This window comes from Macrobrachium nipponense, chromosome 25, assembly GCF_015104395.2.
Source record: "Macrobrachium nipponense isolate FS-2020 chromosome 25, ASM1510439v2, whole genome shotgun sequence".
NCBI lineage: Eukaryota > Metazoa > Arthropoda > Malacostraca > Decapoda > Palaemonidae > Macrobrachium > Macrobrachium nipponense.
In genome coordinates, this window is record NC_087214.1 from 64691104 (window position 1) to 64711038 (window position 19935).

The window sequence follows — 19935 nt, forward strand, 5'->3', positions numbered from 1 at the left end:
GCAAAATCAGCTGTTGTTACTTATTGGGGCTTGGGGCGTGAGGGGAGCAAGTTGAAGTTTGTGGGGAGCCAAGTTGAGTCTCGAGGGGACAGTTGCCCCCCAACCCCTCCCCCCAAAATGACGCCCCTGACTGGGATAATAAATGCAAATCGAGAACTACTATTAGTCCAAAGGTTCAACACAACGATGTATAATACCCTGTGAAATTCAAGTTTCTCTCATTCTATGGCAAATGCACAGGTAACTATGAGAAAATGTATAAAAGAAAGGATGTTTTTGGATAAATTAATCAAGGGTTATTAGTGGATAAAGGGGTTGGCAACTTTTGGCAACTTTTTTTAGCAATCATTGGCAACTTTTAGTCTTGGAAATCTGGCAACCCTGCCCTAGGTTAGGTTAGGTTAAGTTAGTCTAGGTTTGGTTAGCCTATAGCCTAGACGTAGTTTGTTAGATCATTGAATAATAACGATTGCCAACGAAATAGAAACGTCCAGTTCACATTTTAAAACACAGGCCCTTGACGTTTTCAACTGCAAAATTCGATAATGTTTTCGAATAAAAATTTTCCCGTATCTTGACTTGGTCAGAAATTCGACTGATCACATTTCATTTCTGATCCCCTTTGGGCCGGGGGGGGGGGGGGGGGGCGCCTTAATTCCCGTTATGAAACTTATTTTCATGAAACTTAATAAATGATGTTTGATGATAAGTTGGAGTATAAAGCTGTATAAAATATATAAGATATACTTATATAAGTGCTGATGTATCAATATTACACCTGTTTTCCTAGAGCCCACTTGTGGCTGGGTGTAGTGATAAACAGTAGGCCAGGAGCGAACCGTGGACCTAGCAAAGTATGCTATTTAAAATCATGGCAAAGTATACTACTTCATTTCATAGAAATGTATGCAACTTAAAATCATGGCAAAGTTTGCTACTTAAAATCATACCAAAGTTTGCTACTTATAATCATTGCAAAGTACGCTTCTTGAAAGTATACTACTTAGAGTCATACCAAAGTGTGCTACTTAAAATCATGGCAAAGTATGCTACTTATAATCATAGCAAAGTATGCTACTTAAAATCCTGGCAAACTATGCTACTTAAAATCATAGCAAAATATGTTACTTAAAATCATAGCAATGTAAGATACTTTAAACCATGGTAAAATATGCTACTTAAAATCAGAGCAAAGTATACTACTTGAATTCGTAGCAAAGTATGATACTTAAAATCATTGCAATGTATGCTATTTAAAATCATTGCAATGTATGCTATTTAAAATCATGGCAAAGTATGCTACTTATAACTACAGCAAAATATACTACTTGAATTCGTAACAAAATATACTACTTAAAATCATACAACCGTAGCAAAGTATACTTCTTGAATTCATAGCAAAATATGCTACTTAAAATCATATAGCCATAGCGAAGTATACTACTTGAGATCGTAGCAAAATACGCTACTTATAATCATACAATCTCCTCCAGGGGTAAGGGAATGAAACACGCTTGTATCGGTAGCTAGAAAATTAGTTTAATGAAATAAAATAAATCTATTGTATATTTACACCCCGAACAACATTACTATATACACAGTTTTACAATACACATCTATAGGACTGCGGAAAGATGGGAAGAAGAAGAACAGGAATCATCCAGTCGAACGGCAACAGTAGTATATAAAAAGGTGATGTTTTGTAAAACAGAGTAATAAATATATGCCTGTTGTAAGCATTAAAATAACAGAGTATATCAATATTAACATTAAGAGGTGATAATGGTAAGCCATCTGCTCCTTTGCTGCTGAATCTATTCATACTTATATGTCAAGGGTACTTATATGAAAGACCTCTTTATTTTTCATTCTTTTTTTTTTCATTTTTTTAAGGAGTCTCACATAAGCCTATATATCACATTTTATGTTTACATCTTTTTTGTTACTTTTTTTATTTTGCGTATATCATCATTTCACGTTTGCTGACTCGAAAAGGAAACCCAATTACTAGCTTCTATTTGTTGATTTGTACATCATTATTAGCCTTAATAACAACACAAAGAGTCCAGTAACTTCAGCCTCCAATGACTTAAGAAAAAAAAAATGATAAAAACCACGTTTCTGCTTCAGGAAATCGTTTACAGTAATTCTCTTTACGTTCAGAACACGCTCCCTTTTATTATTATTACTATTATTATTATCATTATTCTCATATTGTGCAAAAATGCAGAATGAATATACATTAACACTAAGACTTCACAGGACATCAACACATTCTAGGACAGTACCCCTTTCTCCAACACAGTCCTACCTAGCGCATATAATAGTATCAGTGTAGAGCAAAGCCTCTTTCGCCCTCCCTCTCTTTCTCTCTGGCAGCTTGGCAGTTCCCCAAGAAAGGGAGATGATTTCTCGTTGGAAATGACGACATTGCTGAGGCTGGTGGAATAACGATATCCCAAAATAAACAGTGGGTACAGAAGACAACAAAAATCTGAAGTTAGCGGGTACTCTTGAAAAAAAAAAAAAAATGAACGCAAGCCCTGTCATACAGATATTGCAAACTCAAGTATTACTTCTAGGTAGCAGAAACACTTCAAAAAGAATAACTTACACTGAAAAGTTTTACAGAGCAAACTATTTAAGTACTTGATTGAACAGGATAAACTCCATCTAGGTGGAGCATTCAGGTATATATGTACGTGGCCTGACGGGCGCGAGACTGTGAGGCAGTGTAACGACAGGTCCTCCGAACCCAATTTTATAACCTAACCAAGTGAAGCACCATGTGAACATTCAGTTATATTAAAGGAGGTTCCAGCTCATTCGTCTTGAGGTAATCGTCAACAGCAGTGATACGCCGAGTGAATCATGGAGAACCCACAATTATTTCCACTGTAAACACCAGACTAACAACAAATGTAACTGATTTCACAGACCAATTTTGCACGAGACAGTTTTCTTACTCTAGCAGTGACGACGTCAGAGTCTGCCTCATAAATAAGGACTTTCTTTTTAGTGTGCCACTCCCAACTGACAGTGGAACTAACGAGATGCGAGACACCTCTGGAAATCAGCAGTTCACGTTCAGTACAGGTGCTGAAAACAGCAAGATCGGTTAACTTTACAAGCAATCAGTGCTATTGCTGAACTGGCAATTGGAGCAATACGAAATCCTACAGAAAGAGAACCAAAATGAACCAAAGAAACAAAACATGATCCAACATCAGTGTCGTTCTAACAAAAGTAAATGCAGTGGCGCCATCTGTGACCGAGGCGGTCACGCGGGGAATTGGAAAATGGCGGGTGCGTCTTACAACTTGGAAAACACAAAGCAGGTACTTTTGTATTGGCAATTAACTGACTGTAATACCCGTTTAAACATAGTGAACTAATTTCTACCCTGGTCATGTAAAAATGCTTAATAATATATATACATAATCATTCTGCAACTTAGGTCTAATATGAATTATATGCCTAATTTTTTTAATGCTCTCTACTAACTTAATGTAATAAAAATATTAACAGGTAAGTGGATGGCGTCAAGAACATGTTGAAGCTGAGTGGACAACGGTGCCACTTCGACACAATTTCTGACAGAACTTGGGACCACTTCAGTCAGTGTGACCATCCTCCACTCAGCTCACATGGCAGTTGTCCCTTAATCATAGCACCTTTCAAGCCTCTGGAAATAATCATCAGTAGATTTATATTTACATCTATACACATCTAACCCATCCTAAAAGCTAGCACACAGTATGATGGAAAACTGGCAAAAGCTTGGCGCAGAGAATATGCTATTGTTACCTGCACGATTCGCTCTGGGACAAAGTCACATGAACTAAATAAGGAAGCATCAAGAGCCTCAACCATCATAGGAAACTTACTGGCAGCTGGCCATAGCATGTCTAATAAACCCTCAGTCATAATTAGATGACTTACAGTATGGCACTTGTTAATTCAGTTACTCTCAGCTGACTTTAACAAACCAGTATAGACATTTTCCCCCAGTGGAGATCACTGGTTGAATGCAGCATTCTGAAAATCTTCAGCGTTCTGTAAGTGTACGAAGACATACAACTTTATAAAAACAATTACCAATTTTCTCTAACTGTTTACACAACACTATGACTCGTCTTTTTACATACACACATACATACACACACATGCACGAAAGTATTAAGAAATAAAATATTTTTCTTACCGGACTTGTGGCATTCATAAACACAGAAAATACAATAGGATCTGATACCTCACGTTAGGGTTGCACAATCACAATCATAAATAAAGCGGACAAGGAACTAGAGCATCAGCTGTAGTATTTACAGAATTAAGACTCAGGAAGCACATGATAAAGGTGGGGCATTACTTCCCCAATATCAAGCAGTCCTGGCATCCTGAGGGTTTATGCCTGAATGAAGAGTTACTTCATAGTGTTGCAGTCGAGCTGCCATGCCGCTGGTGATTGTGTTTCCTGCGGTGGCGGTATTCTTTAGTGGACCCAGAATCTCGCTGGCGATGAGGACGGCTCGACTCTGTCGTGGTGTGGGTTACTGGCTCACCAAGAAGGAACTGCTCCTCCGAGTACTGGGTGTGAAGGGTATCCTCCAGAGGAGCTGGAGTGATCTGGTGTCTGGATTCAATGTGATGTTCTACAGAAGCCTTCTGGGAATGATCTGGATTCTGGTGATGTGAAACACTACTACTACTGTGGTGAGGGCTGCCGTCATGGTGACTAGTTGCAGCTGCGCGAGCGAAGGCTGGGCCATCAGACATATCCCGTCGAGGCGTCCCATGAGTAACTCTAGAAGAGTGCTTGTGGCCACTTCGTGTGCCATGCCCAGAAACTGGAAGAGAATCTCCATGTGTTACATCTGAATCAAATGAGAAGCCACTGGGAGGACTATCTCTGTGAAACCCAGTTGCACGAGGATGGCTGCCATGCATTTTAGTAAGATGGTCTCTTTCAACGTGGCCCATACCTGGATGGCTTCCACTAGAAGACTGCCTGTGGGATGGCATCTGTGAAAAATCGTACTCATCATCATACACATCTGGGTCATCTGACTGTATGTGTGGCTCAGTTGGGACAGGAGGTCTTGGGCTTGAAGGAGGTCGACTGACAGTGGTTAAAGGGAAATCATCGTTTGGACTCCCCTGACGGATATTCAGAGCTGGATAACGCTGGCCTACTTCGTCAGTTTGCACTTCAAAAGGCAGAGGAACCAGACCTGAAGAAAAATAAATAAGACATAATATATCACTTTACTTTATGCTGGTGAAACTGAATTGTTTTTCAGGACAGTGTGCATTTCTTTTGAGCTTCCATGGTTCAAACTTTATGGCAAAAAATCTGACAAATCAAAGATGGCTAAATGAAGTTCATATTATCTGCCACCATTTCACAGCTGATCAACTTCACATAGAATAAAAAGTGAAAGCTAATAATGGGGGCTAACATGCAGCACAATATCAATATTGAAGTCTGCACAAAAACGGATACTTTATCTCAGCACGAATGAAAGCCTCTGGGGAGAACGCTTAAGCAATAGCCATTGAAGATAAGATTTCTTTCTTTAGGAGTGAATTTCATGCAAAATTTGACATGAGCATAAAAATGGCGAGGACTTCACTTCTCTGGTCATCTTTCAGAACAACCAGCTAATTTGCCAAAATTCATTTGCTGCACAAGCAATAATGTTGTAGATTCTGTGACTTTTGGATGAAAAGACTTGTTTTTCTCCGATTATGTTGGCAGAAAGCATCTTTAGTAGTTAAGGTTTGCTAGGCTGAATGCTAAGCACATCATATGCCCTGGTTTTTGGAAAAGCAACTTTGCATATTTCTTTGCAAGCACTCTTGAGGTGGAAACATGTTCCGTAGTGGAAGCCAAGTAAGTTGTTAAAAAATGTGTGAGGCATTGTTATGAAACATTTTTGTTTAGAGATTTTAAAAATATGCTATTCCGGCCTACAGCTCTAGCGCTGGGCGGGAGATAAAAGCGAGGCAGCACACAACATGTTTCCATCAAGCGTCTTCAGTGTCTTAAAGGTAAGAGCAATCAATACAGCAGAAGCAGGGGGGTGGTACGCACTGTTTTTGTTATTACCGGAGGAGCAGCTCATGATGATGAAGATGTCGGAAGCGTCCCATGGGACAGTATGGGCGTCAGTGACCGTGATCAGGAGGCCGTGGTTGTTGCGGCCCTTCTTCCAACGCCTGACAATCTTGTCCATGGACAAGGTGACCCAACCAGTGTAATCACTGGAGACTGAGTTTTCGGCCACAAGCATTGTCCTTGCTGGTTTGGAGGAAAGAACAAAGGTGAATGAACATTGCAGTAAGGTTATACCAATAATATTCTTTCAGTGCTTCATTTCAACTCTGATGGATTCAGCTCAACTAGATATTCAACACCTCTTTAACATTCCTAGCTTCACCCATTTTTTCCCAAATTCAGGGACAGCTAAGAGAGGTTACACTGCAACTTTAAGGAGCCATAGCCCTTTGCCTCATTTTTTTCTTTACTTATTCAGTCTGGAGAAGCTTTCACAGCAAGTTAACGTCAATCCTGGCTCGATCTAGACATTTTGAACTGTAACAACAATACAACCGACTCTGCCTGGGATACTTACATCGCTTCCTCGTGAGGCTTCGGGTGTAGGCGTAAGCTTTGACGAGCAGAGGCTTCGGGTGAAGCAGCGGGATGGAGTTGTTCTTGTATAGACGGAGGGTGGCGTTGATGATGTCCATCTTGTCGAAATCGGTGGAGAGGTTGAAGTACAGGTTGAAGCGCTCAGCCCAGACCTCTGGGTCTGTGTTGTGGGGGATGTCACAGGAGGGGAACGAGGTCTGCGATGAACATCTCTGTGGGGAGAAGGATGGTGGGGGGTCTCAGTTCCAGTTCTCAATCTTTGTTTTGGAGGAGGTGAAGGGCAGATGCCACAAGACAGGCTTTAACCTAATCAATCTTGGACTTCTAAAACAGTAAAAAAGCTTCGATGTACGCTTTCCTCCACACTAACAATAATGCTCAAATTAATCATTGATTACCTATCGCTAAGACTCACCAACTCTCAACCCTCACCTTGTAAACGTAGGGGCAGGGCTCTGCTGTGATGTTGATGGGCGTGGGCACCGTAGCGAGCGTGCTGTTGGTGGGAGCCTTTGGCAGCGTCTCCACAAAACTGGGTCCCAGGGCCACAAGAATTCTTTCCATGATGGTCAGGACTGCCATGCTTCTGGCACTGAAATGAGAAGAAGGATAAGAGATATTAAGAGATATGAATAAGGGCTGCTTGCACAGATCCAAGTAAGATATATATATATATATATATATATATATATATTATATATATATATATATATATATAGTATATATGTATAAGCGAATACCACAGGAAAATGACAGGCAGAAGGTCAGTAGCGAGCGCTTTCTCCTGAATAAACACGAGAAAGCGCTTGGTACCGACCTGTCATTTTCCTGTGGTATTTGCTTATATAAGGAAGTCACGTGCATCTACTGTGATTTTTAAGCATATATAAGTGTGTGTGTGTGTGTGTGTAAGAGATAGAAAGAATTATTTCCTACTGGCTCGAATCACAACATATCTATCCGAGCTATTTCGAAAGTAGTAAGGGCTGATTTCTTAGTTTTCAGCTCTGCATAATATTTACAACCAGTGACAAACATTTTATTTCAGTGCCACGGAGGCTGGGAAAATAAAGAGTTAGATGGCTATATGTATATACATTCATATATATTATATATTAATAGACAGAAAGAGACAGAGACAGATGCACAGACACCAAGAAAGCTGACACCTAAAAACTATATAAACAATGCCCCCTTCCTTACTCACCCACTTAAACCAAAACCAAAAAACCAAAAAACAAACAAAAATCAAGATCAAGCAAAACACGGGCCCACTGAAAGTCGAAACAAATAGACGGAATTGCTGAGGAGTGACGGGGCACGGGCAATGGGGCAAGAGAGACACGGCAGGGTAGGCTATGCGATTTCCACGTGCCTTTCAGGCCACGAAACCACCTCCTTCTCCTCCACTTCTTCAAACAGTGAGTTGGACGTGAATGCTTTCAACATTCCCTAACTACATGATCATCTTATCTCGCGCACAACTTACAGAGGGACGCACCACCACGCACGCCTTGTCAAACCACATTACACACACACACACACACACACACACACAGAGGGAGAGTGTATATCCACGAATCTACAACAAGACTTAGGGTGGGGGTACAGATTACATGAAGACAGACAGACAGACGAGATGACGAAGAAGAAAAAAAAACAAAACAAAAACAAAAGAACAGCGTTCTGAACGACTGTTGTGACTGAGACCAGAAAAAGAAAAATCCGCTCGCATTGCGCATTCTCTCTCTCTCTCTCTCGCTCCCTTCCACAAGAGGCCAAGGGAGGGGGGGGGAGGTTTGTTTGGGGGGATGGGTGAGGAGGGAGGGGGTGGTGAGGGGCTGACAGCTATGACGAAGGCGTACAGCAGCAGCAACAGCAAGCAAGAAAGCAAAGAAAAAGAAGAAGAAAGAAGAAGAAGAAGAAAGATACCGAACTAAATTGCTAGTGGAATGTGATACAGGATCAACATGTGAAGGCAAAACTTTGACTTGGGATGGTTATTGTTGCTGTACGTGCATATATATATATATATATATATATATATAATCTATATATATATATATATAGATATATATATATATATATATATAGATGTACGTGTTTATATGACGTCTTAACCGGCTTCTGAAATGACTTGATCAAAATACACAACGAAGGCAGCTAAACAAAACCGAAAAGACATTCAGCCAGTACGCAACAAGTGTTTCTTTTTTTTTTTTTTATTTATTGCTAACCAACTCTATCTACAAGTTATCGCAACCTGTGTAAGACGGATCCCGGACCAACTGAAGATGTCTGAACGTCTGGCAAAAGGAAAGTAGAAGGCAATAATATATATATATATATATATATATATATATATATATATATATGTATATGTTTATATATAATATATATATATATATATATATATATATATATATATATATATATATATATATACTGCGAACTGATGAATAGTCTCAGATGAGGTCCTGAGGAGGCCCTGTTGATTGCGGCTAGAGTTCCTCCGGCGCAATCGCATTTTCTGTACAGCCGCTACACCGCATCATAATCAAGACCACCGAAAACAGAATATCTCTTACGGTGGCCAGTTCTATATGTCGCTGCCAGAAGCACGATCATGGCTCTATAACTTTAACCTTAAATAAAGTAAATACCACTGAGGCTAGAGGGCTGCAATTTGGTAGGTTTGATGACTAGAGGAGGGACTACCGACATGCCGATTTGCAGCCCTCTAGCCTCAGTAGGTTTTTAAGATCTGAGGGCGGAGGGAAAAAAAGCACGAAAAAAATAAATTAAGAATCCGACGCGCTCTATAGAGGATACAGACCATAAGAGGTTCTGTTTATGCGTAATCTTTTTTTTTTTTTTTTTTTTGCAGATCTTCTTTTGCTGCCACATAGACGATGAATCTCTTTAAGAGACATTCTTATAGAAGAGACTTTCTTTAGCATAAGAGACATTCTTATAGAAGAGACTGTCTTTTGCATAAGACGCATCCTTATACAAACCAGACTTCCTCTAGTAGAAGACTTAATCTTATAGCAAACATCCTCGGGCAGATAAAGACTCAGTTTTATCGAAATACACTTCTCTAGCGTAAGACACATTCTTCTAGAAGACTTGGTCTTATAGAAAACATCCTTTGGCTAAAAAAAAAAGACTCACTCTTATGGAAAACAACCGTAAAACCAGGTTCCACATTGCTGACCAGCGCCCCTGGGAGACAGACAGATAGTAGAGAGTAGATAGATAGAGATAGCAGCGGCTTGGCGTTGTCAGCCCGAGTGAGGTGACGAAACCGAGTCATCACCCCAAGTCATTTGGTTGGTTTTAGGTCACGAGATGCGGCGTTTTATAGTCCCCCTCATCTGCTATGTATATATGTATAGGGAGAGAGAGAGAGAGAGAGAGAGGTACGATATCGGCTCCATAAGTCATCCCGTTGATAATCAAAGCCCTGGTAATAAATGTAGAATTTGAGGCCTTACGTGTTTGTTTGAGAAGCTGAAAAAAAAAAATATCTCTCTCTCTCTCTCTCTACACGCAGCCCTGTCAAAATACAAACAAATACATGCAATGCTTAGCAACAAAAGGCTTTGAAAGCTATTTGTATATTCTATCGACGATATATCATCATCGTCGCCTGCCATTATATACTGTACTTGGTGCCTGTTACCAACTGCCAGACTCTTCCGTTTGTATCTCATCATAAGTTTCCAGAAGATCCAGGGACCTCACTGGAAGAGGAGATGACAGTGACTGTCATGTTTCATTTGCTTACAGTTTACGATTAAGCTCAATCGTAACTGTTGATCTTAGGTTTTGACTGATTCCGTTTATTGCTCTCTCTCTCTCTCTCTCTCTCTCTCTCTCTCTCTCTCTCTCTCTCTCTCTCTGAAACAAAGTACGAGCTGCTGCTGTCCCGCTGACAGTCGAGGTATAATATGGAATTCAAGCTGAGGAAATTATTAAAAATGAAAGTGAGAGAATTTATCCAAAATTACCGTTGTAGAAATCATTCACTCACCTGTCTGACTGACTGAATTCTGTTTAAAAATTGTATACTTAAAATAAATCGCATATCAAAAGGGAGACGAATATGTCTTGAATATATGATGGTTAAAAATCCTCTGGGATATTCATAGTGATTCTCGCTTGGCGACTTCTCTACGTTAATGCTATTGGATATTTTGTTTAATAAATCCGGCAAGTTTCTTCATAGTGAATCATATGGGAAAAATGAACAATTTTACTAGAGAGAGAGAGAGAGAGAGAGAGAGAGAGAGAGAGAGAGAGAGAGAGAGGTGGAGATTTAAGAATGGAAAAGAATAAGAGAGAGAGAGAGAGAGGTAGTCTCCAACAAGGATAAAATTCTAGAATATGCTGTAAGGCGAGAGGGGAGGAGGGGGGGGGGGGAGATCCTTCTTTGGCCTGCTCTCATAACCCCCTTCCCATCCACCCTCCACTAACCACTTCCCCATCGCTCTCCTCCCCCCCCTACCCCAAGTCCACACACACTCCAAACACACACGTTTCGTCACATGGCTTAGCAAAATGGCTAAGATGAACTTACAATAGATTCTATACTTCTCAGGAATTTCGTTCAACTTGGAGAGAGAGAGAGAGAGAGAGAGAGAGAGAGAGAGAGAGAGGGAGAGAGCAGGAGAGGGATAAAGAAGAGGGAGAAGAGGAGAGAGAAAGTTTTGACAGAGAGAGAGAGAGAGAGAAGAGAGAGAGAGAGAGAGAGAGAGAGAGAGAGAGAGAGAGAGTTTTACAAGTGAGAAAGTTTTACAGGAGAGAGAGAGGGAGAGAGGGTGGAGGGGGGAAGGAGAGGAATGTAGCGTAGGAGAGGGAAAGTTTTGCAGAAGAGAGAGAGAGAGAGAGAGAGAGAGAGAGAGAGAGAGAGAGAGAGAGAGAGAGAGAGATAGTATCGCCATGGCGACACACACTCACACTCTCCATTCATGTCCTGCTTTCCTCAACGCAAGCAAAAACATATTAAAAAAACAATCCTTACAATAAAAAAAGAAAAAAAAAAAAACTGAAAACAAACAAACATCTTTGTTTTGCTTCGAGCTGACAGTGACGGGCGTTGCAAACATGTCACAATACGCCCCAGTGGTGGTAAGCGTCATAATTCGGGGTTGTGTCGTAACATTGAGCTCAGTCAAGAATGTGCATCGGGTCTCCCTCCCTCCCTCCTCTCCCCTGCCATCACCTCCCCCATCGACGAGTGTTGCCATACGGACGGTTTATATATTTGTTCCCAACCGCGTTCGAAACGTGTATAGTACACGGCACAACTTTTTCTTTTTTCTTTTTGAGAAGGCTGAGTGCTGCCATATGAATGGTTTGTATTTTTTTTTGTTTTCTTTCAGGCCAACCTCGCCTAGTATAGTGTTGTCGATTTTTGAGAAGGTTGAGTGCTGCCATACTGATGGTTTGTATTTTTTTTACTATCCAAGTGTTGGTGATTTTCAAAATAGGAAAAAAAAAGACATTTTAGGGAGGCCCTGGACGCACCCCAATTCTCAGGGCGATGAAAGGTATAGTGTAGTAGGCCTCAGCTAATGAGCTGGAATTAATCTGACGAGAGAGAGAGAGAGAGAGAGAGAGAGAGAGGGGAAAAAGGAGAGAGAGAGAGCGAGATAGAGAGGAGAGAGAGAGAGAGAGAGAGAGAGAGAGAGCCAGACGCGGAATGGGGTTGGAATTCGCCGAAAACCTATGAAGACTACACTTTAGTACTAAGAAACTCGCAATTGGTAAATGGTGTGGCGGGAAACCCCTATATGATTACGATGAGTTCTGTCGTTACAGTTGGCCTCCATTTGTTTATTCTTTTATTAATATTCGCGCGCGCGAAAATCTCGGTGGTAATTGACTCGGAAGACGATTGAATTCCTTTCTAATATGAACCAAAGCTACATGGGAAAAGATTGGCAGAAATTGATAAAAAATGCGTATTAATTTTTTTTCCTTTTATTTTTCAACACTTTTTATGTTACATTCATTGCCCTATTTCTTGGCAGTTTTTGAAATTATTTTTCATATAAAATCAGATATCAAAATTAGCGCAAAACTCCCAAAAATTATTGATCAATAATGAATTATTTTTTATACTGCTTTTTTTTTTTAATTTAAATTTATCGGCCTATTTTAGCCAATTTTTTTAATGACTTTTAGCAAAACGCTACGTGGGAACTGATTTTGGAAAAATGATGAAACAAATATGACAGAAGACAACAAATTTCGAAAAAAATGCAACGAAAAAAGGATTAAAATGATGAAACAGATATGATTGAAAAACGACAATTTTCGAAAAAGTGCAACGAAAACTTAAAAGGATTAAAATGATGAAACGGATATGACTGAAAACAACAAATTTCGAACAAAACTGTACCGAAAAATAAAAATTATTATGCAACCGAATGAACTTGAAAATAAAAACAATCGAAAAGTGAACATAACGTATATGTCGGGAAATATATAATTTCCAATTGCGGCCAAAAAAATTAAAACTATAATCTGCCCATTTTTAACATCATATATATATATATATATATATATATATATATATATATATATATATATAAATATAGTACACACACACACACACATATATATATATATATATATATATACTATATATATATATTATAAACTTACTTAGGAAAGTAGTAAAATAAATTGTAACCACTACTTTTAACCCAATGTCTTCATCCTCTTGTGAGTATTTCATTAATTTCAATTTTATTTGTTACATATCTTACTCCTAATAGATCATTACTTCCGTAATGCTTTACCCTTTATATTCTCTTCGAGAAGGGAACAAATAATAATATACAGTGACGATTATGTATGTATGATGTGAATGTGTATGTATATAATGTGAATTCAGGAACTACCAGATGCATGCATGTACCAGTACAACACGTGAATGGGCATTTTATACAAGTATAATGCAACACCAAATACATAATTCTTTGCGTTTTGCTAAGCATGCACAGCTGAGTATAGTATACTCATTTTAAGGCTAAAGATATTTTAGACTACAGAGCCACCGTTTAGACCTTTGAGACATAATTATGAATGGTGTGAGAGATTTCAACAAACAAACTAAATTCGCCACGAAGCGAGAGAGAGAGAGAGAGAGGAGAGAGAGAGAGAGAGAGAGAGAGAGAGAACTCACTCAAAACTGAAACAACATTAATTAACGAGAAAGAGAGAGAGAGAGAGACAGAGAGAGGCAAGCAAACAAAAACAATCGACAAAATAACATGATGATGTCAGTACTTACTCGTCCAGTGGGTCATGGGTAGGGGAAGGTCTAGTAGGGGGCGTGACCTTATCGTAAACACTTCGTCCGAACTCTCGGTCTCTATACTCTTCTTCGCCCTCTTCCCCGTAATATTCTTCTTCTTCCTTGAAGGGCAACGGCGGGGACTGTTCGGGAGGGGCGAGGGGCTGCTCTTGCAGAGGGCTGCTGCCGAGCTCTCCTTCTTCAGGGGGCTGTTCTTCCCCGTCCACCTCCTCCCCTTCCTCCTCCTCGGCGACGTAATCGTCGTCGTCGTAGATGTGTTTGTAGTCGAGGGGCGAGGCTTCGGACGCGACTGCCCAGGCGACGACACCGAGCGTCAGGAGGAAGACGACTCGACTGCTCTTCATCCTGGATTTCGTTGCACTGAGGTGTGATAAAAATGCGAAGGTGTGTGTGTTTAGGAGTCCTGCTCCTTCCTTCCTTCTCTCGTTAGGTGAGTGCGTCTCTCTCTCTCTCTATCTCTGCGAGTAACCAGTTTTCAAGAGTCACACAGGTCTTCCTTACGGTACGCGTGAGGATACAAGTCTATCTACCGGGCGCCGATCTCCACACTTTTATACGTTCCGACTCGTCTGGGGAAGGCGGGGCCACTCTCCTCTGCTACCAATCTCCCACGACCTTCGGACGCTCGGCTTCCACACCATTGGCTCGAAAGTCGTGTCGAAGAGTCTCCAGGGCGCGATTGGCCAGTCAGCAAACCCCCTCCCCCCATTCCCCTTCCCCTCCTCGGTGGGAGGAGGAGGGGGAGGAGGAGTAGGGCCTTGGCATGGCACTGGCTCCTCCCGAAGACCTCTGCTGCCGGACCGGAGACCTTCCTGACCCTGCTGCTGCAGTATCGGTGGCAGAGGATGCAGGTGTGTGACACATGCCACCTGTTCCGACGGACGGACGGACCCACCCACCCACGAATCCGTCTTGGCAGAAGGAGGCATGAGGAGGTGCACCTCCTCCAGGCAGGAATCATCACTTGCCGTTTGGCTCACGTCGAACACACACACACACAGACACTCGAAGGCGGCAGTAGTAGTAGCAGTAGCAGTATTAGTAGTAGTGGTAGTAGGCGCCCTTCCCGGTGGTCATATAACAGTAGTCTCAAGTCACTCACAGCAGTTACGTGGGTGCGACCTCTCTTCATTCACGGCAGCCATGACCTCCTCCTGTTGTGGGTTGTGAATTCTGGAGTTGTTGTAGTGGGACTTGTGTGCTAGCTACTTTGTGCTGACATAATAGTAGTAGTGATGGTAATATTCTGATTGTAGTAGTGATGGTATTATCCTGCTACTTGATGGAGTAGTAATAGTAAAAAGACTCGGTGACCCTTTAAAGCAACAATAGCATAAAAACAGAGTCCTTCGACCACTGGTAGTAATGATAATGGTAGATATTATTATTATTTATTATTATTACTATTATTATTATTATTATTATTATTATCAGAAGTCGTCACAAATCTCTCAATTTTTCTTTCATTTGTTTGTGTCACTGTTTTCTCTTGATTCTTATTTATGTTTTCGTATTCATTTTTCTGTTTACTTTTTATCATTGCCCCATTTCATTCTTTTTTCCCTGTCGCTTTCTCCTCTCCTTTCGTGTTTTCTCTTATTCCCCGCTTCTTACGTTAATTGATTTCTCTTACTTTCGTTCCCAAACTCAGTCTGTTTTTCTCAGTTATCTACCTTTCTCTACCTTTCCCTCTCACCTCCCCGTCTCTCTCTCTCTCTCTCTCTTCCTTCCCTCATCTCCTCTTTGCCTTTTCTCTTCCCCCCCCCCCTTTCCCCCTCCTTCCTCTTTCTTTTCTCTCTGTCTCTCTTTCCAAAAATTTTTCTTCTGCACTGTCCTCGCTTTTGCATCTCTCTTTCTCCTTTCCTTTCTCTCTCTTGGACTCTCTCATCTCTCTTCTTCTTCTCACCACTTTCTCTCATTCTTTCCTCGTTTCTTTCTTTCTTCTTCTTCTTCTTCCTTTCTTCATCATCACTTTCTTTTTCTTCTTCTTCACCTACTTCTTCCTTTCTCCTTCTTCTCGGGAAAGTACGTCTCGACGACGATGATGAAGTCTAACACGGCTTTTCTCAGTACTGCGGTTTGTGCAAGTTCGTCTTGTTTGTTTGTTTGTTTGTGTCGTCTCCCTTGTTTGATCCATTTCCCCTGACGACAAGCATTAGACACCATTACAGACACTGTCGCTCTCGACACAAACAAAAAAACCGCGAGAGGATCTTTCTTTGTTTGTTTTCGTTAGGGTGGGCATGTAGTACTGTCTTTACCCTTTGTTTGTTTCTTTTTTTTTCGTTTTGGGTGGGCATGTGCAGTCTTTATTCTTTGTTTGTTCCTTGGTTTTTGTTTTGTCTGTTTTCGTTTTGGCCGGGCATGTAATGTCTCTACTCTTTGTTTGTTTCTTTGCTTTTGTTTGTTTTTGCATTGACCGAGCATGTACTATCTCTAATCTTTGTTTGTTTCTTTGTTTCAGTAGGTAAGTTTGTGTTTATTTGTTTCAGTGAACTGTCTTTATTTTTTTTTGCTTTTTTCCCTCTGCTAACTTAGTAGTAGATCAATGCACTGTGTCTCTATTCTGCTTTTGTCAGTTTTATGTTGCTTGCTTCAGTCAGTACAGAATTGCAATGTTGTGAATTATACCGTGTCACTTGTTGGGACAACGTACTTGTTCTCACAAATACACTCAAAGTTCTTTAACAACTCCTACTTAGCTCGTGAGTCGGGGGCGTTTGTTCATGAGGGTTTGTACGCGACATTGTGTGTTGTCTGATCAACTGTTTGTCAATGCGTTTGTATCTGCAAACGTTTGTGCTTTGTATGGACGTTGTGCATTGTTTGCCTTACCTCTAGATGTGCTAGATTGTGTCAAAAGTTTATTTGTGACGTTTTTTCATTCGACTTCTAGAATTCAGAATGTTTGTGTTTCAGCTGTTTAAAAAATGTTCGTCTGGCTGACCTCTCTGCTGCCTGTCAGCTTAGACTGCGTTTGTCTGTCCTAGGGCATTTGACGGGGAGAGAGACACTACACTTTCACCTTTAACAAGTCAGAGAAACAATCGCGTCCTTGAAGATAGAAGAGAGTTTCTCTCACAACAAAAAGAACCTTCTCACTTATCAACAGCATCAGATATTTTCTCCCTTAACAAGTAAAAGGGACACTTTCTCGCTTACCAACAAATAACAGAGGTACTTTCTCTGTTAACAATAAATAAGAGAGGTACTTTCTCCCTTACAAAAAAGAGAGAGGTACTTTCTCCCTTACCAACAAATAAGAGAGGTACTTTCCCCCTTACCAATAAATAAGAGAGGTACTTTCTCCTTACTAACTAATAAGAGAGGTACTTTCTTCCTTATCAATAAATAAGATAGGTACTTTCCCCTTACCAATAAATAGAGTACTTTCTCCCTTATAACAAATAAGGGAGGTACTTTCTCCCTTACCAATAAATAAGAGTGGTACTTTCTTCCTTACCAATAGATAAGATAGGTACTTTCTCCCTTACCAATAAATAAGATAGGTACTTTCTCCCTTACCAAAAAATAAGATAGGTACTTCCCCCCTTACCAATAAATAAGAGAGGTACTTTCTCCTTACCAACAAATAAGAGAGGTACTTTCTCCCTTCCCAATAAATAAGAGAGGTACTTTCTTCCTTACCAATAAATAAGAGAGGTACTTTCTCCCTTACCAAAAAATAAGAGAGGTACTTTCTTCCTTACCAACAAATAAGGGAGGTACTTTCTCCCTAACCAATAAATAAGAGAGGTATTTTCTCCATTACCAATAAATAAGAGAGGTACTTTCTTCCTTACCAACATAAGAGAGAGGTACTTTCTCCCTTACCAACAAATAAGAAAGGTACTTTCTCCGTTAAAAAACAAATAAGAGAGGTACTTTCTAACTTACCAACAAATAAGAGAGGTACTTTCTCCCTTACCAATAAATAAGAGAGGTACTTTCTCCCTTACCAACAAATGAGAGAGGTACTTTCTCCCTTACCAGGCCAACGCGGAACCAGAGGAATTTATTTCTGGTGATAGAAATACCTTTCTCGATATAATGTGGTTCGGATCCCACAATAAGCTGTAGGTCCCGTTGCTAGGTAATCAATTGATTCCTAGTCACGTAAAATATCTAATCCTTCGGGCAGCCCTAGGAGAGCTGTTAATCAGCTCAGTGGTCTGGTAAAACTAAGATTTAACTTTCTCCCTTACCAACAAATAAGAGAGGTACTTTTTCCCTCACCAACAAATAAGAGAGGTACTTTCTCCCTTACCAATAAATAAGAGGTACTTTCTCCCTTACCAATAAATAACAGACGTACTTTATCCTTACCAAAAAATAAGAGAGGTACTTTCTCCTTACCAAAAAATAAAAGAGGTACTTTCTCCTTACCAAAAAATAAGAGAGGTACTTTCTCCATTACCAACAAATAAGAGAGGTACTTTCTCCCTTACCAATAAATAAGAGAGGTACTTTCTCCCTACCAACAAATAAGAGAGGTACTTTCTCCCTTACCAACAAATGAGAGAGGTACTTTCTCCCTTACCAATAAATAAGAGAGGTACTTTCTCCCTTACCAACAAATAAGAGAGGTACTTTCTCCCTTACCAATAAATAAGAGGTACTTTCTCCTTTACCAATAAATAAGAGAGGTACTTTCTCCTTACCAAAAAATAAAAGAGGTACTTTCTCCTTACCAAAAAATAAGAGAGGTACTTTCTCCATTACCAACAAATAAGAGAGGTACTTTCTCCCTTACCAATAAATAAGAGAGGTACTTTCTCCCTCACCAACAAATAAGAGAGGTACTTTCTCCTTACCAACAAATGAGAGAGGTACTTTCTCCCTTACCAATAAATAAGAGAGGTACTTTCTCCCTTACCAACAAATAAGAGAGGTACTTTCTCCCTTACCAACAAATAAGAGAGGTACTTTCTCCCTTACCAACAAATGAGAGAGGTACTTTCTCCCTTACCAACAAATAAGAGAGGTACTTTTCCCTCACCAACAAATAAGAGAGGTACTTTCTCCCTTACCAATAAATAAAGGAGGTCCTCCCTTACAATAAATAACAGAGGTACTACTTTCTCCTAGTACCAAAAAATAAAAGAGACTTTCTCTACCAAAAATAAAAGAGGTACTTTCTCTTACCAAAAAAAATAAGAGAGGTACTTTCCCTTCCATACCACAAATTAAAGAGGTTTACTTTCTCCCTTACCAATAAAATAAGAAGAGGTTACTTTCTCCCTCACCAACAATAAGAGAGGTACTTTCTCCCTTACCAATTAAAATAAGAGAGGTAACTTTAAATTTCCCTTACCAACAAATAAGAGAGGTATTTCTTCTCCCTTACCAATAAATAAGAGGTACTTTCCCTCCTTACCAATAAATAAAGGCGGTACTTTCTCTTACCAAAAAATAAAAGAGGTTACCTTTCTCCTTAACCAAAAATAAGGTTAAACTTTATCCTTCCAAAAAATAGAGGATACTTTCTCTAAACGGAAAAAATTACCAGAAGGTAAACTTTCCTCCCCTACCAACAAAAGAAGATGTACTTTCCCTTCTTACTTTCGCAATAAGAAGAGGTACTTTCTCCCACCAACAAACCTAAGAGAGGTACTTCTCCAAACTTACCTTTCCAATAATAAGAGAGGTTCACTTCTCCCTTACCACCAATAAATAAAGAGGTACTTTCTCCCTTACCAATAAATAGAGGTACTTTCTCCCTTAACCAATATCCAACGAAAGTACCTTTCTTTCGCCATAACCAACAAAATAAAGAAAAGGTACTTTCTCCCTTACCAACAAATAAGAAAGGTACTTTTTCCCTTACCAACAAAAAAATAGGCACTTTCTCCCTTACCAAGAAATAAGAAAGGTACTTTCTCCCTTACCAACAAATAAGAGAGGTACTTTCTCCCCTACCAACAAATAAGAGAGGTACTTTCTTCCTTAC

At 40.1% G+C, this 19935-nt stretch overlaps 1 protein-coding gene across 2 annotated transcripts; it reads right to left on the reverse strand.

Moving 5' to 3' along the window:
• Window positions 1-1514: 1514 nt before the first annotated feature.
• Window positions 1515-14496, reverse strand: LOC135199470 (uncharacterized). 2 transcript variants are annotated; one of them, XM_064227558.1, is made up of 5 exons: window positions 13962-14496; window positions 7088-7247; window positions 6636-6867; window positions 6095-6301; window positions 1515-5231 (listed from the first exon to the last, which is right to left on the reverse strand). In XM_064227558.1, the coding sequence occupies exons 1-5, from the start codon at window positions 14327-14329 to the stop codon at window positions 4429-4431; spliced, it is 1770 nt and encodes a 589-aa protein (XP_064083628.1). In that variant the 5' UTR covers window positions 14330-14496; the 3' UTR covers window positions 1515-4428. The 2 variants fall into 2 exon arrangements, with proteins under 2 accessions (XP_064083628.1, XP_064083629.1); XM_064227559.1 differs by having other exon boundaries at window positions 6110-6301; window positions 13962-14495.
• Window positions 14497-19935: the final 5439 nt, after the last annotated feature.

Coding starts and splice junctions, on each gene's coding strand:
- LOC135199470 (XM_064227558.1), bottom strand. CDS start 14,329: ATGAAGAGCAGTCGAGTCGTCTTCCTCCTGACGCTCGGTGTCGTCGCC. Junction 6,868..7,087: donor CCTGCCCCTACGTTTACAAG/GTGAGGGTTGAG, acceptor TTCTCCCCACAG/AGATGTTCATCGCAGACCTC. Junction 6,302..6,635: donor AAGCCTCACGAGGAAGCGAT/GTAAGTATCCCA, acceptor CCTCCAAACCAG/CAAGGACAATGCTTGTGGCC.